General features: G+C 40.3%; 1 protein-coding gene across 1 annotated transcript in view; it reads left to right on the top strand.

The window, feature by feature from the left end:
* Positions 1–24,857, top strand: part of LOC308107717 (calsyntenin-2-like) — a gene marked incomplete at both ends in the record, with an annotated part of 319,526 nt that overhangs the window by 195,671 nt on the left and 98,998 nt on the right. The window contains one exon of the mRNA XM_080460204.1: positions 13,764–13,972. Within this exon, the coding sequence (XP_080316330.1) occupies positions 13,764–13,972 (209 nt within the window). The remainder of the gene's footprint in view (positions 1–13,763; positions 13,973–24,857) is intronic.

Genomic DNA, 24,857 nt, shown 5'->3' with positions numbered 1-24,857 from the left:
TTTTTTCTTTTTTCACTTTTCCCACAGGCTGGCTTCAGCTCAGCTTTCTGACTTTGTCCTTCCCTCTGTCTCCGATACTGACTAAAGTCTTTGAAAATTTTGTCAGGCTGCCCCTGCACACACAAATGAATGTTCTTCCTGTGCCTGGCTGTACAGATCAGTCTGTCATGTTGACTTTCCTGTACACAAATTATATGTTTGTTTGTTTTTTATTCTTAATAATATACCAACGCCGCCACAGTCAATCAAAGTATTTCTTTCTTCAGCTTGTGGTGACTTTGCCTGAACAACATACTACTTTCCAAAGACCGACATTAATGACCACGATTTTCTGAGTCACGGCACACTGAATCACACTTCTTCACTAATGCTGCCCTTTTGAATTGTTTTCCTTTTTTTTTTTTTTTTTTGCATAGCTGCCTGTGGCAGCTTTAGTCACTTGTCAGCAAAGTGTGAGGCTCGAATGAATTCACCTCAAACTCCTTCAGGCTGTTTCTGCTCTGGTCAGCTTTAAATGAAACACAAATTAAGGTACAATACTGAGTGGCTGACCTCTGCCAAATGATTTGTACAGAACTGCAAAGTGTTCCCAGCCCTTTGTTGTAAGGAGCAATAAATGTGATAAATGTCCATTTTGCGTCCATTGATTTAACACAGAAGCGAATCAGCCCCTGCACTAATGAAAAAATATAACTGATGTCAAGCACCCAATGTGCAGGAAATGTCTTAATTTGACCTGACTAAAACTCCAACGTCATTAGCAAAGAAAACACCAAGAGTCTTTAGTAAAGGTCACATTCATGGGAACGGCAAAAAGTTGCTGGTGAAATTAAAATGTCTCAAGGTTACCACTGACAAAATATGCAAAACAGTATTTTTCTTTTCCTCAACTGACTAATCCTGCCTCTTGTTCAGAGAGAATCCTCAGTTGACCTTGTTCACGTGGTCATGAGTTGGCGTAACATAATCAAACGGTAGTGGTAAATGCCTTTTTTTTCCCCCTCTCCCTGAGCGCGTTTCATTAGGTCCAAATGCACAAGACTGAGTGTTTTAGAAAAGGAAACGCTTCAGAAGTATCAATGAGATCTTTACTTGTTTGTATTCTTAATTTAGAAAATAAGCTGCTTGTGTGAGATAAATAAAAAACCCTTTTTTTATCATCAGCTTTGGTTTAAGATTACTTTGAATAAACAGTCATGATGTCCCGAGAGAAATAAATTGGATTTTAATCCATATTTTAAAGTGCTGGGTCGGTACCTTTTTTCCTAAGAGACCCACTCGATTTCCTCAATGAGGCCTTTAGACCCCCCGCTGAATTCTGTGATTTTTCAAACACTGCCGGACACAAACACTCACACCGACATACAAAAGCAAGAGCGTTTAAAACGGGTGTCAAGCTAATTTTAGTTCAGGAGCCACATACAGTATATTTTCATCTAGAGTGGAGTGGGCTGGGTAAATAGCGCCATAATAAATGTTAAATTTTTTTGCATCCATAATGACAAAGTCTATATTTTGGCGAAATCAAATAATTACTATAGAAAATGACTAGAATCTAAACATAAAGCCTATTTTAATGAAACCTCTGGTGCACAATATAGTGCACTTCTAAAGCCACTGCATTGTACATGTTTTGGATTTGATGGCTTTGGGTCTAGTTTGATGGCAACATGATATCTTTCCTGGCAGCTTCTGCAATGTGTCATCTCAAGTCTCAGTGTTGTGTTGTGTCCACTTCTCTTAAGAAATTTGTGTAAAAAAATAAAATCAATGTTTTCTGTCAATTTATTTCATTTTTCTTGGTGGTTCGGTTTTTTGCCTACAAGTGTTGAGTTTGACAATCCTGATCTAAATTTAAAACTCACTCGGCAGTTTCCAGGTTGGATTCAGATTGTAAGTGGAAACTGCCACTGCTGTATTGTGTTCTGTAAAAGTTACAGGATTAATAAACCAAGCAAGCAGACTTCATTTCGATAGTAGCTGTTTAGTCAGATTCTTTCATTTGAATGTAATTCAAAGATGACTTCCAAGAGATAAGACAGAAAAATCGAACACTGCCAACTAATTTCTTGTAGTTTGGTGACCGATCCTTCTATGCACATGGACATAAGGCCACGATAATACTTCACCAGCCAACCCTGTCCTGAGCTCTGCCTTGCGCTTCGCCCCATGATAGACCATCTCTTCCTGTTCTTTCATCACATTCCTTCAACAGGTGTTTTCCTTACAGTTGGACTCCATTTAATGGCAACTTTAAGTATCCTGTCATAAGCATCCTCAGGACATGACCAAGCCGTCCCAGCCATCCTTTCTTAATTTCGAGAGACGGTTTCATACTGTTCGTCTTCTTATACAGTTCCTCCTTTGGGATGTTGTTGGGCCAGCAGATGTTGCAGATCTCACAGCTGTTATGAAAGACATCAACCTTACTCATATCTGGTTTTGTTAATTTCCAGCATTCAGAGCCATACAAAAGAAGAGTAACTTTGCTGGTGTTCAGCCGAATCTTAGTTTTGAGGCTGTATTGTTCAGATTTGCAGATGTTATGGAGTCGACTGAGGGCGCTCCTGGCTTTGTTGAGGTGGGCCTTGATGTCTTTATGGGCCCCATTGTCACTATTTACAGTATAAGGCTTCCAAGGTATGTGAAGTCTTCAATGCCCCAGCAAACGGGACAAAAAACTGCATCCTTTGTGGTAACACAATTACCAGATCTTATCTGTTGTTGTATGCTTCTTTGAAACATTGTAAAACCCAGCGATATAGCCAAACGTTGGACCTTTGGGATACAACAGTGTATCCTCTCTAATTAGCATGCGAGGACGAGAAATTTCTGTGTAATGTTTGTACCTTTTCTTTTCCCTGCACACCTTCCTCTTTGTAGAGCCCAGTTGTTCATACAGAGTAATTAGGCATAGGAGATGTCTCACTGCATAACAAAGAGCGTCCTACTCATAATTCTTCCCATGAATCGGACCTACATGTGCCACGTGTATTTAGCACTGGTCTTAGGGTTAAGTGCTTAGAGGCTGTTAAGGAGAGGGTGGTAACTCATTTGTAGGGTTAGGGGAAACCCCGTTGTTTTGTTCGTACAAGTGTCTATGTGTGTGTGTGCATGTTCGAGAGAATATTTACATGCAGTTTAGACACAGATGTTTTCTCGTGTTTACGAATTGCCCAGCATCCACTCTTACACATACTGTGCTTGGCAGCGCAGCGGTTATTAAAGTCATCATTAGCAAATCTTAGAGGCCTGTATGTTGCAACCCGGCTGCAGTTTGGAGAAGCTAATTACTCCACCCAACAGCTGGCTGAAGGACAAGCCATGCACGCACACGCACACACACGCACGCACACACACACACACACACACACACACACACACACACACACACACACACACACACACACACACACACACACACACACACACACACACATACGCACGCATGCGCACTAAAACTGCTGTGTCAAGCACACTGATATACCTACATTTACATATAAATAAGACAAACACCAATCCATGGCTGATTTTGCATCTTAACTTGCATACACTCACACATGTACTCACAGACAGAGCACCGAAAAGCACTCTCAGCATTAACTAGACAAAAAAAAAAAAAACGTCACTTTTTTTGTGTGTCCATAGAAGTGGGCCAAAAGTTGTGTGTCTTTAGCATAAGCTGTCACGATACATTTCTGCTGCGAGAGGACCAGGGGAGCCTCCACACACATAGTGCCCTGTCAATGCCTCTGCTCTTTATTCTTCCAAGAATCTTAACTCCATGCTTGTCACAGTTGATGCTAATGTGAGTGAAACCTCATTCTGTCAAAACCTGTTAGTTGTCGTGACTATTATTCCTGGCAAGCCAAAAAAAAAAAAAAAAAAAGGGAGCGAAAGACGTAAGAGAAAACACACACATCTCGTGGTGAGAATATGTTGTTTGTCTTCAGCTAACATAATGTAATGGGAGAATATAGTCTCCATGTTTCAATTATGAATATGCACCACCAGGAACTGCACCATCTGTGCTTGTCTGCTTCACTTACCAGACAAAAGAAAGTGACACCCGCTCCCATCCAGATTCAAACCACAATCAGGCGTCGCTGCACATCGGCAGATGCTGGGATGTCTGTCAGCACAGCACAGCAAACGGACACTCAGGCAGTGATTTGTGCAATAATGCTCACAGAGGTAAATATTACAGCTTCAAATCAGCCTCTTTATATTCATCTGCGCTGTGGCATGCTAGTCCGAGCCATCAATCAGTGGTTTGATCTGCTGCGTTCCAACGTGTTGTATCGAGATCTACTCATGTATCTGAAAACAACACGGCGGCGCTGTGCATCGTAATCACCTTGTATTCAGACTGCACCGGCCTCGATGGAGTCGTTCAGTAATGCCTGGGGGTTGTAGCCAGTGTGGAAGTTGGATTTCCTTGCATATCGATGAGTGTATAAACCTGTGTTGCGTGTTTGATCTCACTGGTATAGTTAAGATTGTTTATTACCATCTGTGTCTTACATGAGGAAATTGATGATTCAACCTCTCGGCTAATTCTTGACAGAGATTAATTGAGTCCTTCCCTGTGTGTGTGTGTGTGTGTGTGTGTGTGTGTGTGTGTGTGTGTGTGTGTGTGTGTGTGTGTGTGTGTGTGAGGAATTCAATAATGACTCCGTTTGAGCAGTTGTGTATTGTTGAGAACTGATAAATAATGAGAACGGATGAATATGCAATAAGCTGAAAACAATGCTAAGCCAACATTAACATGCATCACTTGGCTTTAACATGCAGTTTCTATCTGATTGTATCTGCATGTGATTTAGCCGGGCTGAAATCACACCTGGCAACTGAATGCTTCCCCACTGCTTGGACTGCTTTTCATTTTTAACTCCTAATGAGATATTTACATTTTTCAAAATCCACTCGATTCGGACGTTTCGCAGTGCAGCCGGTTGCAGCGGCCAATCTTCGTCCTTTTCAATGTGTGAAATTAAACTCAGTGGATGTGAACGTGTTAGACAGTCTTTGCATCCGTCAGAAAAACTGACCATCCCAGTGGAGGTTTTAGTGACTCAGGCAGCAGCAGTGACGCAGCTCAGAAACCCAAGCTTTGTTTGTGTCGACAGGTGGTATGAGGAAAGTCGGTAAATGGTCTCAGAGAGGCTGGAGGTGCATCATGCTTCAAGCTGAGTCTCAGACAAGATCCCAGGTCTCTCACTTGTGAGTTTAACTATGGCACACCGCCATAGTTAAATGTGTTCCGCCAAAGTTTCAAAATAACTTTACATGTCTCAGAATACACATAAAGTGTGGGCTGCAGCTGCGATATACATGCTCTGATCATGCACCCACCCACTGCTGCTCTTACCCGTCCCATCATATTCGTCTGCTGCACCATTACAGGTGAATATCATGAACTCTGCAGCATCCACACCTGATAAACACCATGTTATCAATCTTAGACAGCAAGTTCATAATGTTGGATATTATTATTGTTAATCAGACTAATTTAGGACCCGTTTATGCAACAATTTACAAGCGAAAACGGAAAACTTCTGTTGCGTTTTGGGTGCTGTTTACATGACAGCAATGCTCAGACCAACTGAAAATGCATCTTTTTGAAAGCGGTTCACTCGGTGTAACATTTTGAAAATGATCCGTCGCCATGGAATCGGGGGGGAAAAGACAAGTTCTTGAAAGCGCTCTGACTCTAGCCACATTCACATGTTCCTGGGTATTTAAAAATGAAACAGTCTGATTGGCAATCATACCTTCATGCTTCTCTTTACACTGCCCCCTACAGGTTTGGCATGCGCATAGTGGCTTAGAACGAGGTGTTTATGCAGGGCCGTATATCCATTTCTTTAAAAACCCAAGTACGTGCAAACGTGGCCTTTGTCTCCGTGGAAACAGGATAAAAATCAAAATGCAATTTATCTGAAATGCTGCACAACACAGCCGTATTAAGTAGTTCTTCTGCACATGCACAACTAGAGAGGCAATAACAACAATGGCAGCCTCCAGAGTGTCATGACTCCCAGCCCATACTCTCGTAGGACAAATTTTATAGTTGAGAGTCTCTGTAATAGCAATCCAACTTCGTCGTCTATCCTTATGAATGTCCGTGTACTCGCTATTATTAATGTTTATAGCGTATTGTCCTCTGAGCACACGTGTTTGTGATTTCATAACCAAAACAACCAACAGCACCAACTAGTGGCTGGACATGAAAACTACACAATTGTCAGCGTTATTGGTATTTTCATGTAAACGGACATTGTTTTCAAAATGTTGCTGTGTAAATGCAGATCTTTTCTGAAAGGACAACGCGAACCCATTGTACTTTGTCATGTAAACAGAGTCTTAGTTTGGCAGCATTGACTTTCACATCAATGCCAACAATATGTCTTGAAATGATGCTCCATACTAATGAAACTTAGTTTGTTTGGTAATGAATCCTCCGTCATACTTCATTACATCATTATTATTTGAGAATCTTGAAAATAACCAATATGACTTGCTTAAATAACATTTATTCTATTCTGTCGTTCTATTCTATCACTTTCTACCGTGCTAATGCTATAACATTGTACATCCAGTCATCAATATTTCATGAACATGCTGAGAGCGGTTGGCTGGAGGCTATAAAAGTCAGTTTTTTTTATATTTCAGATCTATCTATTTAAAAAGCTTGGATTGTTCAGCCGATACAAGAAATGTTTCCCTCTCTTTGTTTTGACAATTAGCCTTCATTCAGATGTGTTGTCCAACACCAGTTTGTAATCAGGGAAGATTTATCCAATCCAAGTGAACAAAAAATATGTTCCAAATCATCTCTACTACTGTAGCTATCTGTATTTCCTGCTCCAATCAGACTTCCCAAACAGGCTTTGAGGGGAGCATTGGTCTGCCTGCCCGAGGATATCCACCCATGCGCCTGGCCCACAGCCATCTAGATATGAACTGGCATTCGTGGGGGATCGAAAAATATTGTACTTGAACATAGCTGAGCCTCTCTGTTCAGTTTCTTTGGATCTTGGGAGTTTTTTTTTTTTTTTTTTTAATCCTGGTTTGAGGAAATGGTTAATGTTAAACTCTTGGGTGGAAGTGATCATCCTCATTCATAAAGAAAATATTCAAGCACAACTCTATTGAGCGCTTAAACTTATTTCATCACTGTGAAGATCTCCTCTCATAATACTGCAAAATGATGAATTTGAGGTGTCGAGAAAGGAAGGGCTCTGTTACAGTTTCGCTAAACTTCTGTTGACTGCGAAAGGAACATCTCAGTCCTGAATGAATGAAAAATGTCCCAACATATTAACACTATCGTGTATCCACAACCCATGTGATGAATTAGCATCGTAATACCTTTTCGAACAGAGAAGCTGTTGACCGATGCTATAAACATGCAGACAGCAGCAGGGAACTTCTTGTTTGTGGCGTGTCAGCTGCTTTTTCTCGTTGTCATTAGATAATATGCATTTCTCTTAACTGACAACATTGAACCATGTCGTGCATTATCCCCTGAATAACACACATTTTGCCAAACGTAACAAGTAAAACCGTCATTTGATGAACCCACAGAGTGCTGACAGCTCAGCTAATGTGTCAGTCTGTAATAATAGAGCTGTGTGCACATAACTCAAACTGAGCTAATGGAGACATACAATTTGTACCCACAGAGGAGTTACTCTCCTACACCAACTTTTGTGTTCAACCAGATGCAGATTTTCTTATTCAAACTTTTGATCTCTCTAAAACAGTATCCATCCAGCTTTGATACCGCTTTACCGAGGTAAAGCGTGACATTTTCTCAGCAAAGAAGAGAATAACGTTGCTGCTTTCCAATAGCTTGAGGGCTCAGGATGCCAGACTTACTGGGAATCCTGTTGATCACATCTTTGCTAGACATAAAAGCTGTTGCTGTGCTGGCGTCTCGTTTCAATAGAATTATTATGTTGCATTTCAATCACAAGAGCAGTGTAAGTTTATATGCACAGGCAACACTGTTGCGGACGCACGTACTGTCAGGCCCGGCTTACACAACATTTCAAGTGAAACCTCGTCGTTTTGCATTTTCATTTCAGAAAGGTTTACTTATGAACAACCTAAGCGCATAACCAACTTAATTGAACCATGCCGATGTAGTTTGAGATTCAAAATTTCCATGATTAGAAATGTATATATGCTGCATTGAATGATGGGAAATTTACTGGAACCTTAAATTAAATTGTTTGAATGCTGCAAATCAACACAAAAGGTGTCTCCGTGTTCACAGCAAGAAAACAGCAAGCAGTTCAATAAACAATGCTCACTTGGAGGAGATTATCCATCACAAACATTACAACTGACATTATCTGTGTTTCCATGGACATAAACTATGAGAACGCTTCACGCTAACGCACCAATTAGAAGAATCTGATCTGATTCAGAATTAAATGTCATTTCAAGCGAGAGGCATGGTTTATGCAGATCCCTATCCCCAAACAGACGCCACGTAATGTGCACCCAAATTCTGATCATGTCCCTGGTTGGGGTGAACTTATCCTCACTACACACATCACATAACATCACAAAACACATAATAACACACAATACTGCTCTCAAATATAGTATTATTTTTTCCTGATCAGACCGAACAAGGGGAATGTGTCTTCCATGTTTCAGTGTCAAAAGAAGCATTACAAGCTGGATTAGTCAAGCTAACAAATAAAAGCTTTAAAATGGCGTACGTCTTGGAAATGCAGGAAGTGGCAACACTGACGGCCAACCTCCCAGAACAAAGCATTATGGGATTGAGTAACTGTCTTAATTAGATTTGTGTGGTGCATATGAACCAGCACATCAATCCGATCACTTTATTCAGGGTTCATGTAAATTAGACAATCTGATCTCTCAGTTGTAAAGAATTTTCACTCTCCAGTCAGTGCTGAGCTTAACCCTGCATCTATTGGCACTTAACTTGATATTACTTATTTACCTTTATTTAACGATCCTATTCAACTCTATGTGGAGCTTTGTCACAATAATTTTCCCCAGGGATTAATAAAGTACTACTGATTCTGATTTGGATTCTGATTAAATCAGATTGATAACAACGATGACCGTGTAGACAAGTAGACAAGCTACTTGACTTTATAGTCATCTGTTCAACCTTTAAAGTCTAAGGTTACAAGTAACTACATCAAGCAGCTAGAGGATTAAGATTTTAGAAGGAAAAGAGAGTCTTATGAATCCTCAATTTATGCAAAGCCAGGAAGTCTTTGTAGCTTGATCAGTCAACAAAATGTTGACACTGACAACACGTTTGCTTCCCTTTTCCTACTGAGAGTCAACACTGCTTTCAGAACTGTTTCAGTTTTACCCCGACGTGATCATTTGTACAATGAAGTGGCCTTTGCTTTATTTTTTTGTCCTCCATAACACACAGGAAATAAAAGTTTCCTTTCAAAATCCTTTTCAAACACATCACCGGTGTGAGAAAATCTACAGATTTTGTTTTGTATAAATCTCCCATGATGGATTCATTCTTAAAGCCAACTGAACCCTAATCTTAGCTCTGTATGTTCGAATGAATACAGTTATATATGTCGAAGCAGTTAGATGACCTAAGTGTTTAGCCTTTTATGCAATTATTTTTTTACATGCCTTTAACGTGGTTCAACAATGTTCTTCCATTTTTACTAGAAATGTCATGATCTTACTTGTGTTTCCTTTCCTAGACTTAAGCTCTGTTTACACAACGTTTTAAAGTGAAAACAGAAAACCTCCGTTGCCTTTTAGGTGTCCATTTACAGCTGTGCCACTAAAAACACAACTTTTCGAAAACACTGCAACTCCAGCTCTGTGGAAACCCTTAATATCAATCCAACTTCACGGCCTGTCCGTGCGAATGTCTGTTTACTTGCCATTGTTAATGTTTAACAAAACTCAATAAATGGAATTAGGAACACAGTTCAGAAGGCAGGTTTTCAGATTTAACAGAAACATGCTGAATAGGGGCTCTAAAACATGTTAGACTGATTCTACGTGCAGGTCTGAATGGATCATAAAGCAAAATACCAGTGTTGATTGTTTTGTTTTTTTTTCCTTGCAGAGTTGGCTACCTCTGTTATATCAGTGTCCATTTAGATGGCGGTAAAACTATTCCAATATTTGACTTTGTATAGTTAGAACTAAGTGAAAACTGATTCCTTTGCAAGGATTTTTTAGTTTGTTTAACGATGGACTTGTTTTGTATATAATCATCCCTGTTGATCTGTTTTGTGTCGTGGTGTCGGGATCATTTTGGCACCAATGGAGTCACTTAACCCCCCGGTGTCTTTCTGTGTCAGGCTGACTCATTGTGGACCCCCGCTCATGAGTTGAGACCTGACGCAGGGAGGAATAGCAGAAGCCTTGGGCCCCACTTGGCAATCTTCCAGTGATATGAAAAGATAGACACACACACACACACACACACACACATACACACATTCACCACACACGCCGTGAAGATCTCGGCGTCTGCTTCAACCAGATGTGAGCCATCAGCAGAGAAACTTGCTCACATCCTCACTCAGAGAGATTTTTTCTTTTCTTTCTTTGCCTATACTGCATTTCTATATAATGCATTTGTGTGCATGTATACATAATTGTGCTCACACAAACCCCTAGAGGAGTGGAACATCTGCCCGCTCCCTCACCGCTGGGGAGGGTGGCAAAGCAAGGGGGTAATGTTTATGAAGGAGCGTCATTAATATGGCAAAACAAGGCTGGCTGAGGGATTTACTGCACACACACTGATGCTGCTGTCATCTGTCAACGCTTCACATCAGCACCCTCCACTGCTGTTAGCATCACCATTAACATCTCGCCAATCCTAAACCCCCACAGTCAGTCATATGTTCATTTGTGTGTTTGAAACCATGTTCTGATCCTTTAGAACATCGGCAAAGTTCCCCAGACTCTTTCAGTCATTTCACGAGGCACTAATAGAGAGCAACAAATTCGCTTTGACTTCATCAAGGTGCATTATGTGGCATTCGTCACTAGATTGCTCCATCAGTCTTTTTGAAATCGAACAAAAAATGGAAGCACATTTGCAATCACTTTGCAGGATTGATGGCGATAAAGTTCAAGCGCCGCCAAAAGAAAAAAGAAAAAGGCATATTTGTCTAGAAAGATGAGCAAGTCAGTTTGTGAGAGTTCAGGTGTTATCACAACATTACCAGTGAGCCTGTTTTCTCACTGCTCTTTTCAAAACAAGGTCTGCATGCTCAATAGCTGCCTCTCTCAAGTGACGGCTTTTACAAAGCGATGTTCCCGCCGATTGTATTCATCAAGTTTTTCTCTGAAAGAACTCGACTGGCTTATTGACGTGACTGGGGTGCAATAGTCTCTGAGCGTCGGCTTAATTTGTTGGGTTTAATGCTGTCAGCAGCCGGAGTCTGCAGACATTCACACTTCTCTGTCCTCACCTACCACCACCATCACTGGGAACCCGAGAAGAAGTCGGCTTTCATCACATTTTCTTCACTTCTTTTTTGAACGATTGCAGTTTCGGGTCTTCATTGCGAGAAATACGACTGAATTAAGATTCTTTTGATTCTTTTGTGGCGTAACCAACGCCAGTGGTATTCAAAGTGGGGATTGAGCTCAAGTCTGGCCCAGCAGGTCTTCAAGTGAAAGGGACATTTACCAGGTTTTGATGTGTTTTGCTAAGGGCCTGTCCACACAAGAACGTCATTTCACGTAAACACATTGTTTCTGGCCGATCATCCACACGGCGTGACGTTTTAGGAGCCCGAAAACATTATTATTTTTATTTTTTTTTTAACATGGGTTCCAGCTGACCTTTGAGGTGTGGACAGGCAAATAAGCACACTTGTGGAAAACGGTGATGCCCCCCCCGCCCCCCCCCCCCCCCCCCCCCCCCCCCGCCATCGTCACTGCCTATTTCAAGCCTTTATTATTCTCTTTTCACCACATGTTAATTACTTGTTTACATGGCTGCTAAATTCCAAGACAGCTTTAGAGGGAGTAAATAGCAGATGTGTAAATTCACACAGTAAATTTGTTCAGGTGGCCAGAACGTGCTGATTTATTATTACACCAAACAACACTTGCAATATTGACACCCCAGGGACCCAAATGTAATTCAAAAGTAACAAAATGAAAATTCTCCAGTGAGCATACTTGGTTACTCGTCCTATTTCTATTAAATTATGTAGCTGTGTGTGTGTGTGTGTGTGTGTGTGTGTGTGTGTGTGTGTGTGTGTGTGTGTGTGTGTGTGTGTGTGTGTGTGTGTGTGTGTGTGTGTGCTCCAAAACAAATCCTTTGTTTGTGTACTCATGACGGGGAGAGATAAGACGGTGTGAAAATCCATTCTGCCCAAACTGTGCCTCCCCGCGTTTCTCTTCCTCTCCGTCCATCCTCTAAAGAGATATTTACCTCTTTACTTAATAAGATCATTTCGCTGCCAATACCATAGCCACTGGATAATCCCGTGAAACCACATTTATAGTACATGGAACAAACTATTACTTTGGCTTTGCAGCCCGGGGAGTCTTTCAAAAGTGTCACGGTGGCCCGTTGTCATTCGTCACCGCTTGTCGGTCGATGTACAGAAGGATTGATTATACAATCTGTTGCTTTCTACCACTGGAGGGTACTGATGAAGACCTGCTGGACTGAGTAATCAATTAGGCTTCTTTTTTCTATATCTGATATGAATACATGTTGATGTATTGTTCATGGATTAATTAATAAGTGCATCTTGGAAACCTGGTCGTGAAGGAAATCAAAGCAAAGCAAACTGAGTCGTACAGAAAGCTCAACGTGTGTCTTGGTTACCAAACTCATACATCACCAGCATTGAACTCTGCCTTCAATCAGTGGAACCTTTAGTCTTAGAGGCTACTTGTTAAACGCTTCGCTTCAAACCCCCATTGTGCTTTTGAGCAATGCAGCCAACTGGGGTAACAGGCTGAGATTGTTACAATGTGTCGGGACATCAAAGGCTCATGAGCAATCTGAGGCGTAGCTTTTACAAAGTTTAAGGGCAATGCGACACAAAAGCACAAATCCACACATGACCTATTCCTGTCTGTGAAATCACTCGGTTCTTTGTGCACATTTTCTTTAGGGCCATAAAATGTCATTCGTTAAACAATGTCAACAAACTTGAATCAAATGTTACTTCTTTGATGAAATCGCTGAAAGGATGTCTGTGACAGCGCGGGTGGTGATGAACAACAAATAACAACACGCAGAATTTAATTCACTGGCGTATAGCAAAGTTTCTCAAGTGATTTTATTGTTGATCCTCATGGTTGTTGGGAGAACTGAAAATTGCCCTGAACATAACAGGGGGGCAAAAAAAAAAGATCTGACTCACACATTTTTGCAAAGCTTATTTGGATTTTCAGGAATCCCGAGCAAAAGTAAAGTATGTGTGGGTCCCATAGGACTCGAAAATAAAGGATTCCTGTTAACAGGGTTTGCTTTTATTTCCTCTGGCAAGAAAGCAATTCATTGGTGATGATAATGTCCTATAAAATTCAAGTTGTAACAGTGGACAGTGTTTGAGGCTAAAATGTCTCTCTTGCACTTAGTAATGTCTGTGCGAAACTCGTTTTACTATCTAGTATCTTTATAGCATCTTTACACTTGTAGAGCACCATATGAGACATCCAAATTGTTTGTATGTTAGGAATCTTTCATCTTTGTATTGATTTAAACATTTCCCCCTTTTATTGCCCCCTTCTGTTTACAGGGCAGTGGTGCACATTCAAGTCAACGATGTCAATGAGTTTGCCCCCGTGTTCCGGGAACCTCAGTACAGAGCGGCGGTAACCGAGGGCAAGATTTATGACAGCATCCTGCAAGTGGAGGCAACCGACCAGGACTGCTCTCCGCAATACAGCCAGATCTGTAACTACCAGATCACCACCACCAACACCCCATTCGCTATAGATCGCAATGGTGAGTAAAGAAAGGTGAACCTAATTTGGTTTCACGTACTTAAGCAACTATGTGCAGTGTTAAGTACATTGGAGGTATTCAAAAAGTATTACTTCAAGTTTTGGGGTACCCACTTTCTCTCATCCGGTCTCCTCTTACGTGATTTGTGCTTCACTGATTATACAAATTTTTCAAAAGTACATCTTGCAGATCAATTTTCAAGTTTTTGTTTGCATCTTTGTTGCTTTTCATTTCCATTTTAAAAAAAGTAAAAAAAAATGCACATTCTGTTCATAACACTATCATGATTCATCTAGTGATGTCCACAGGAGAAACAAGTATACAATCATACAGTGCATACAACCGGATAGGCTTTAAAAGCCGAAACGTATACAATCTGACAGATGTCTCTCTCCAGGGTAAAAACCTGCTTTTATCTTTTCAAGGACAAAGTCCAGAGAGCCATTACTCTCCACAAACCAGAGGACAGAAAGTCGGTTCACACAAAGACATGAAACACACACACACACACACACACACACACACACACACAAAGATAATGCTCGGGTAGCTGAAATGTAAATCAGATTTTACGAGTGTTGTAGTATCATTTCAAAAAGATTTTTAGAGCACTTGTATTCGTGTACAATAATCACATCCTTCATATGCTAACAAATTAGCTATTTTAATTATTGTTTAATTATAGGCTTTCTAACTTTCATCGGATTTTCAAAACCTAGGCTGGTATCTGTGTTCTTCTTTGAATTTTAAATTAGTCATCAGTTTTAATCAGCCGTCACCTCGCCGAGTTCCTCAGAGTCATTATTTGATACAAGACAGATCCAGTTTACCACTAGATTTTAAACCTTTGAGCACTTTTATACAAGCCTGAAGCTTATAGTTAAACTCCATCCAAATATTTACACAGTTCTACCTATAAATTTCCACAACAGATGTGAGTTAAAAGTCCAGCATATGGTTTGAAGGAATGCTACTTCATATCTTAAATAATCACAGATGGGTACTTTGGGCATGGTGTCAGTCAAATAAATCACAATGGCGCTTTTGTTTCAAGTGAACCTACATTAGATTTGCCAGCCAGTAGAAAAGAGACACTTTTTTCTTGTGCGAAGATAAATGATATACTTCTGCCTCTACTGAAAGCTGTGATGGAGTTGAAGATAAAGGACGCCCACTGAGTAACAAAAAAAAAAAAAAGTTGTGACTGTGTGACCACTCAACTCAGTGAAGTGAAGAAAAGTGCATTCTATCATCTCTTCTGAGGCCCTGGCCAATGTTATCCCCCCTATCAAGAAATTAAATAAGATAGAGTAAATGATCATGCTGTTTGGTGCGTAAAGCCGGATTGTGTGACTTTTGAAATGCAAATGGCCTTTTGATCATCCACTGCAAGTACTTGTTGAAGTCAGTGGACCCCTGCCATCAGCTGGTGGCTACAAACACAAATGTATCTCCTGTTGAATTCCAGGAAGGAACTTTTAGTATGTTAGCGGGGCCCTTCTTTTAATCAGTTCATGCTAAAAGGATGACTTGCACCGCCGTCCACTGCTTGGTTTTAATGTACGAATTTGTGTCTTTGCATTGGCAATCATTCCTTTTGGATTGCACTATACATCACATGAATAATGTGCTATGCACATCTCTGACTTCAGACAATTGTTTCAGTAATCTCATCACAGCAGTGTATCAACAATGTTCTTAAGACACAACTCATCCTCATTTTCAGATGTGGATATGCACTTTCCTTGGCACCGGGTAAAAGATGAAGCCCTTTTGAGATTTATGGAAATTAGAAAAGCTACTTAAATTCCACTGAGACTCTCCGTATGTTTTTTTTTTTTTGTCTTATTTTGCTACACAAATGCAAGTGACAATACTATTTTGCCCATTCCGACTACTAAGAGTTTCTGACTGCTGATGTGTTGGAATAAAGTAAAAAAAAAAAAGGCTGAGTGTGTTCGGTTCATGCCAAACTGCAGTGTGAATGATACAGGGGAGAGGCTGCAGCCTGTGCACACGGTGGCTGTTTGAAGGGGTCCTGCTTAGCCATTGACCGCTGTGAAAAAGGCTTTGAGAGCTCTTGAACTCAAGAGTACCTGAGGGAGCGAGGAGGAAGATGGAGGGAGGAAAACGGCGGCTGGCTGTGCGAGCGACAGTGAGTGGTGAGACAGAATCAGGGATAGAAACAGACCGTAAGTTGTTGGAGGGACAAGCCAGTGAGGGAAAAAAATTGAGATTTTTCTTTTGAATTACAAATAAAATCTAATGAAAAGCACATATTGTCTTCGTGACTTGAATCTATTGCAGCCATTTTGTTTGTGCAATCGGTTGTTGTCAAGACCTGTAAGTGTTAAAATGGCCTAAAGAAACGGGCTGTTTTGACAGATTAAGACCTTTGAAAGCTTTTGAAAACATCAGGTAGTTCCATTCCAAACTACAAAACACTGAAGAGTAGGATGTTGTAAAATATTTTTAAGAAGTCACTGACACTCAGTGGCGGCTCGTGATAAATCTCCTAGGTGGGGCTCTTCATTATTATTCGATTCCAGCCATTGTTAACTTCATTGAAATAAAGTACATTTATTAACCACGTTACAACAATCTTGCCTTTTTTAAATTGAGAGAAGCCTCCATTGATGTAACATTCTAGTTCTTTGAAACAGCTTGTGAACAGAGAGCATTTATTAAGACTATTTTAGTCTTAATAAGTGACTCATTTGTCCCTTTTAGAAAATGAATGTGTTTTGGTGCTGGTTTACTGGAAATGACAGTTAGTCTGAGTTTAAGGAAAACAAAAGGTATATCAGGTATATTTTCAAACAACACATCAATTCATCTTTCAAAGCATTGTAGAACCTAAAACAAAAAAAAAAGAAGTGCAAAATAAAGAGCTTTATTTAGGCTCTTAGATTTTCAGTCATTAATAAATATGAGCAGATCTAAACATTTGTAAAAAATTAACAAACCTGGACACATTCGCAAATTTTTGTATGCATTGCTGCTTGTTTGCATTTAAAAATAACTATACTGGAGAAAGTTTAACCTGACCTGCAGCTTTTCAGCCAGATTCCTTCTTGCAAACCAGTAAATTAGAAGACTTTAAGCCAATCACCAAATACACATACAACACTGGATCTCGCCATCAAGGATGTTGCAAAAGCACAGTTATCCAAACCATACCACGAAAGAACCAATGTACCAATGGCTATAGTTGTGATGGAATTTGATTATCTACTATGGACTGTTAAAATGCTTTTTTTTTTAGTTTATTTACTCCATTGGATCTTTTTATGGATGCAGATTGTGCATCTGACTGACAATACTAAGGTTCTTTCTGAGGTTACAATAACTGCAGTTCGCCCCATTAAGATGTAAATCCGGTAGGATTATTGTCAGAGACAAGTTGTGTTGAAATCAAATGGGAAACCAATGATGTCAAGGTTTTGTCTCGCCCCATTGCCATTGCTTGGGGAAAAGAAAAGAAACATGAACTAGATGAGACAAAAAAAACAAAAACATTGAATTAAACACCAGGGTGGTGACATTAGGGGTGTCAGCCAGGAAAAGTCTAGTGTTGCGTAGAGGCTCACATGCAGGACCATTGAATTTATCTTTACTTTTAAATGCTATCAGAGTGACCTGATGGTGACAGGCTCGAAGCATACAGCTGCTCAGATTTCAGAAATACAGACATTAACTGGAATTTTCACTGAAGATAAACTTCCGATTTACTGATATTGGTTCCAATTGACTGTATATTGCAGTGTTTTATGAAGAGCAGAGGAAATGCCAGAGTATCTGACCACCAAAGCCAGACTGTGAAGGTGAATTTGTTAAAAGATGCATGCTGGAAGCGGCAAAATGCAGCAAATGGATAATTTCCTCGGAGTTGTCCAAAACTTGTGTTCAAAGGTTACTATGCTCCATTTATTTGGTTTGTTTTTGCATGTTATCCCTGTGCTTGCATGGGATTAAGATGTACATATTTGGTGAATTGATGTCTCTAAATTGACCATAGATATTAGTGTGTGTGGAAGGCTTTACCTTTTTGTTTGCCTTCTTCAATCCACAGGTAGCAATGATTTGAACAAGGTGGTATTAAAGACGAGTAGATATTGTTGACTCATGTCTTTGATGCTGATCCCACATAGTGTATATGTCTTTGGCCCTAAAATTACAGTATGGATTTCTGAGACTCCAGTCCAGATCATTTCTACGCTCGGAGCATTTACTACTACCTTTGTGAAAACCTTTGTTTTTAGCTGAGCTGTTTTAGAAAAGTTGAAAAATGTTGAGAAAGAACATTATTGACTCGAAGAAAAATGGAAGATTAATGCTTGCATTGTCTTGTAAACAAAGGCAAAGGCGACTGGGCAAAGCTCTGCGGTAAAACTGAATTGGAATTTATATGGGGATGATGGAAGGAAAATTACAAAGACCATGGCAGAGATGGTTTGTATGTGTATTTTATAATGTGACTTTGATAGAGAGGCAAGTAGAGAGAGATGGAGGCTAAAGTATTTATTTACTAGCTGGCCACCCCTACCAGTAGTCACGGCACGCACAGGCTGCTGACACGGATAACTTGATGTAGTAATTGAAGGAGCAGGAATAGGAACCTCTGTCATGCAGAAAGGTGTGTGTGTGTGTATCATTGCTCGTACACGTGTGTGTGTGTCTGTGTGTGTTTGGAATAAGGCTGGGAGAGTGTGAGCAGCACAACAGATGAGGAAGCAAACAGGGAAATGGGATGAGGCTGCAAAAAAAACAAAACAAAAGAAAAAACACAGTGAGACAATGATGTGCACTGAGAATGGAGATGGGACGGGTGGACAGGGTAGGAGGTGAAGAGGAATTCTAAACAACCCGGAGGACGGCGGTGAATGGGTGATGAGGAGGATGGGAAGGCGAACAATGCCGCCCACATATGAATTACAGCTAAACCTCCTCCTCTTCCTCCTTGCATTCTCGTATTCAAATAAACCACATTATCAACATTCAACTCCCCCTGCACCTCTCTGCCCACAATACAAAAACCTCAAGAAGCATCCAGGCAGTAATACAAGTTGCAGTAACTCACTCCTGCTACATCTCAGCTTCCAAACTATGATAGCCAGTAGTGTTTTTTTTCCCTTTTTTTTTAATCGTATCCATTGTGCTTAATACTCAAGCTAATACTAATAGCAAGCGCCCTTCCTCACATTGCCCCCCCCCCCCCCCCCCCCCCCCCCCCCATCCCTCCTGGACCTGCCTGCGTGTGTAGCATAGCATTGTCATTCGGTTGCAGTGGAAGACTCATCAAATATTAACGGACACATTAGGTTTACAAGACTTCCCTTTATGCACTCTGCTCAGCATGAGAGAAGACACTGGTTTAGAAAATGGGTTGTGGTTATCAATGAGTCAGGAGGCTTTCTGTGGCTGGATGTGGTCTGGATGCTCAGTGTTCTGTAGAGATGAGTGGACTATTAGTTTCAGTGAAATTGCCCAGTGCAGCATTGTAATATTACAAAAAGTCTTGCCACATTAACTTTTATACAAACACATTTACACTGGTCAGCCACCGCAGTAAAACTTTCAAACGCAGTGACTTGCTGAGGCAAAAACTCTTCAGAGCTTCGATGCTTTGTTGTTTTAGGCACCAAGATAACGTTGCATCATTGGCCCTCCACTAATAAAGCTTGGTTTCATTGCACATTCCAGAACTTCTCAATCAGATTTGTTGATTATCCGAGACCATGTCAAAACCACGCTCTCCATCCCTGAGACCAATTCCAAATAGTTTTTGCAGAGAAGCAAGAGGAATGCCTACTAAAACAGACCTTTGCCATCAGGGAATACCATTGTCATTAAGCACGACACAGCAAAGGAGCTAAAGACCAAGGAAAGACATTTTCACTTTCACATAGATGGAAAGCATAGACAGGGAGGAGAACTTTAAATTTATTTGTGCCCACGCCACCATTGACCTCAACTGAACCACAGACTCCTCAACTGAACTACAGCGAATGTATGACCTTATGAAGTTGAAGCTGAACATCCTCCTTCATTCCCTGCAGACTCTTTGCTATCACTAAACCATGGAGAGAATCCTGAAGCCAACAGAGAATAAAAAAGACCTGCAGTAGGTGTGAGAGTGGCACAGCACATATTAAACACTCTCCCCCCCCCCCAGAGACATTTCCGCAGGTCAACTAAAAATGAAGCTCCACCCAACTCCAAACATTGCGTGTCCTCACTTGTGCCTTTGGAAGGTGATGCAGATGCTTCAAAACCTCAAAACCACTTTATACGTCTTTTTATATAATTTGGAACAACATTTTCTTTTGTTTTCTGACGCTTTCTTCAATTACATTGAGTTTCTTTAGCATTCAGTACTATCCTTTCTATATATATATATATATATATATATATATATATATATATATATATATATATATATATATATATATAATATTCTGGAATGAGAAAAGCTAAGTTATGTTCTTATTCTGTCACCAGTCTTAATGATATAGTAATTATTGCTGAAGATGTCACACACAGCTGGGAGACTGTACCGACTGACAGAGCTGAATGATGAATTGATTTTCTCACATAAAAGTGCTGGTGTGAATTATCCCACATCATTTTGATTTGTCACAAAGTGGATTATGTCAAACTCAACAAATATAATAAGAAAAACCTCATAACCTCATAAGTTGTGTTAAACGCTTGTAGAAGGAAGGAACGAAAGAATAAGGAAGGAAGGAAGGAAACCAATGTGAACACAGCACCATCGTGCCATTATTAAAGTTTGAGATGCGTCCACATTAACTTGAGCAATGCAAGAATGTATGGTGCACTGCGCTCCTTCCAATCACTGCTTTGTAGCCATGCTGCAGCCCTGCGTTGGACTCCAGGGTTGCTTCTTCCACCCCTGTTGCTCTCCAACCTTATTGTTTCTTTCAAAATGATCACAATGCTGAATAGGAAAAAAACTAAACCAAAATAATTTAAACAACAAATGTAAAAACATTGTGTTTTTTTAATGTATTTTTTCTCTTTAAAAACCTGAGATGACAGTGTTGTCATTGTTATATGACTGCAGCGATATCAGTACAAGATTTCAGCAGGTTAGGGCTGATGTACCCCTGAGGCACTCATTTCAAGTAACATGAGCTGTGGATTAGTTATAAGGCAATTTCTTTTTCCACTCAGCATACCCGGATTATTTCATTTAGATGAGCAGAATGCACCAGTTTTAGGAGTATTCTCCTTATTATGTACCAAGATCCTTCACCACCATATAGCTAGAAACATGTACATACACCTCCAAAGCAGAGATGTATGCAAAAATAAAACAAGTGTTTTTCCAGTATTTTTGACAGATGATCTTTTATATGTGTGTTGGTTGTTGCACAGGCTCTGTGACATTATAGCAACTTCTTCAGTCTGAACGCTGTTCTTTGCCCCCGAATCCCAATGACCCTAGTCTGGCTAAAACTGGGAACGGATGATGGATGGACTGGTGAAGTTGCCATACAGAGTCTCTTTGTCACACACCGGGCGTTTTCATGTCTGAATTCCACTTTCGCTTGGCGCATGAATAGATTTGTCCATTCCGGAGAGTTGACTTACTTTCTAAGACTGTACCAATCTGTCCTGTTAATTACAAAGGACCAAAGTGCAAGAGCATCTGGCTCTTAAAAAGAATATGAAGAAGCTCTCTGATCTGAGTGTGAAAGCGAGCCGATTATTATTTAACAGCCTATAAGTAGGACCTCTTTAACCAATGTCTTTTGATTATTCATTTATCTTCTCTATCAGCTTCGGGTCACAGGGGTACACTTTGGACAGGTGGTCAGTCCATTACATGACAACCACACACAGTCTCATTGACACTTAAGGTCAGTTTAGAGCAGGGGTCGACAACCTCAAGCAGGGGTCCCACAGTTGCCACGCGCCGGCATAATATTCGATGGCATTCTGGTAAAGGCCCTCTTAGTATGCATATTGTTTCTAATCAGCTGTCGTCGTGGCAAATCTCGGCTGTGAAGAAGCAGTGCTGCTGCTTGTATTGCTCCTTTACATCCGTTGGCACGGGTGGATTTTGTCGGCGTTCGTACACCACAGCCCTTTTTCACAAAGCAAACCATGTGGAAATGTGGTGTAAATTCAGTGAGTGATGATTTTTTTTCATAGTGTATGGACCTTATCCGTCAATGGAAGTGAAGCAAGGTGGGAAGCAAGGTGTCTATTCATGTATGCCTATGTTTGATGTCTGATGTGTACAGTGCATCTGTATGATTCGTATGTGATGAACTGAAAGGGACTCTCCCAAGTGCACTGAGAAAAAATGTGAGATGTATTACTTTTCCTGGAATTGATTAATTGAAATGAATAAATTTCAGTCCCAGCAATTATTCGTGAAAGACAGATAATGTAATAAAAAAAAAAAAAAAAAAGTCATGCATGGTTTCATTTTATTCTAGCCTGCTGATGACTGCGGTACACTCATTAGCAGTTGATTGTGAAACTTAATAAAGGTTGCCCGTCAATAATTTAAAGACACCATGTCACAAATTTTGCATATATTTTGAATGTATGAGGAAACCCCGGGACCAAAAATAAATTCCATTAACACATGACAAGAACATGGCAAGTAAGGCAAGAATGTTTGTAACTAAAGCCCTGTGCTGCTTGTTTTCTCGTCCCACGGTGCAACTTTTCGAAAATGCTCTGTCTCCGCCTTGTGGTAACGGGGGAAAACACAACTTTTCTGAAATGCTGCTACTGCGCGAAAAGAGAGACAGTCACAACAATTACGGCATCCAGAGTGTCATGACACCCAGTCCAAATTATCCTGTGACTTGGTAGTTTTATTGTTGAAACTCAACTGGAATAGCAATCCAACTACATCTTCTGTCCATACGAATGTTTGCGTATTCGCCATTGGTAATTTTCATAGCATTTTGTCCTCTGTGTACATGTGTGTGTGATATTTAACTACATAAACCACCACCAGTACCAACCCATGGCCTGGCATGCTGGCAGCGTCATTATCAGCGTGTCTGAGTAAACACAAACTTTTCTGAAACAAAAATGCAAAGATTTTCACTTAAAATGTTGCATAAATGCAATGTCTGAAATTTGTTGAATTCCCTTTGATGTGTTCTTGTAAACTTGTCTTTCATGGCCGGTAGATGTGTTCATTAAAATCATAAGCATCTAATACTATATCATTAATACGAGATGTCGCTGACTCAAGAGCACTGGATTGTGCATGCAGTCTCCCCTAGTGCAACTTCAGTGTATAGAATGCAGTCGTTATTAAAGATGCGCTTCATCTTTAGGCAGTGTCACACTCCATGAAATCAGGTGACCTGCAAGTGTCATATTAGCCATAACCAGTCAGGCAGCCTGCATCACGTTTATCATCCACAGGGTCAGTCAAGTTGGTAGTGACAAATAACCCTATTAACTTCCACACCATCATTTTGTAATGCAACACTTGCAATAATTTACATGCCCTGAACTCATATCCATTTAACCCCAATAAATCATTGTAGTTTCTACTGATGTTTTATAGTCAACGCCAGTAAATCAAGGAGTGACACGTTTTCATTTAAAGCTGGAACAAACCCACATATGCACAGTGCAGCCGTGCAAAATTCATATGGAAAGGCCTTGGCCTATTAATGAGCTGGGCACTTCAAACTGTGAGGAATGACCGTTAACCACGAGACCACTGTGCGACCCTGGAAGTGCTTCCAAAGCAATGCTGATCATATTTCTAGTTGTTAGAGTTTGTGAAAGGTAACCCTCAGACAAGTAAGCAAGAGTATACTGTAGTTTTCCATCAAGAAGCAACAAGGGGATAAATAGAACCAAGGTCTTAATTTTGAAGAACATCTGCACTAATCAAACCAATCTGAGGGGCGACCTGTCATCTCTTCTATGATCTCATTTGTTACACTGATTATGTTCAGGCATCACAGTTAATTTGGACAATGATATATACTGATGGTTTCTAATGAAATACTCCTTGAAGCAAACACATAGACATTATCTGAGTAGATAAACAACAACAAAACACGTGCTTTGTGCTTTCTAAACCGACTGACTGTCATGAAGAAACGGGGTTATAAATAAAGTATCCAGATGCTGAAGGGGAAGTGCTGCTTTTTACTTTCCTGAAGGCAGAAAGAAAGTAGATCTTGCAACTTTCATAAAGCTAATTTAAAAAAAATCATATGAGTTCTCCTTCCACGAGTTAGGAAAACATCTATTAGGAATACATTTCAAAAGGTAGCAATATAAGTGGAGGCCTGTTGGCTGCACTCTGCTCATTCTGCAGTAAAAGCTCACAGGTGTTTTATGACTCTTTCGACTTATTCTCCAAGCAGCCGATGATTGAGTCTGTACATGTCTCACACGGAGTTGAGCTATTTGTTTTTGTCACAGTAAAGAAAAACATTCCCCAAAACACATCCAAGTTTCTCTGTTTTATAACTTACAAAACCACATCTTGTTTGAATATAGTACTGCATTATGTCACGCTGTAAAGTTTTATGTAGAATTTCAATTTTTTTTACGGCATACATCTTTGAATTCACACAGGACATAATTTCCTGGTGTACAAACGCTATCATAAATGCCAATTCAAAATATCAAAACTGAGTGCACAGCAAATAAAACTGCCTCAGAAAGTTTGCTGAATAAATCCTCAGGATCTCAAAGGCAGATAAATGGCATGGAACTCTCAATAATATTGCAGACTGTACAACAACTGAACTGACTTTAAAAGAGCAGAGAGGAAAATTGCCACAAAACCAAAGCATATATAACCTGAATACATCCAGTCCCATTGATTATCCCAGGATCTCAGTACTAAGTATTCATCAAT

The sequence above is a fragment of the Lipophrys pholis genome (genome assembly GCF_963383615.2).
Source record: "Lipophrys pholis genome assembly, chromosome: 3".
NCBI lineage: Eukaryota > Metazoa > Chordata > Actinopteri > Blenniiformes > Blenniidae > Lipophrys > Lipophrys pholis.
Note: the sequence above shows the minus strand (reverse complement) of the source record. Positions and strands in the feature narration are given on the sequence as shown.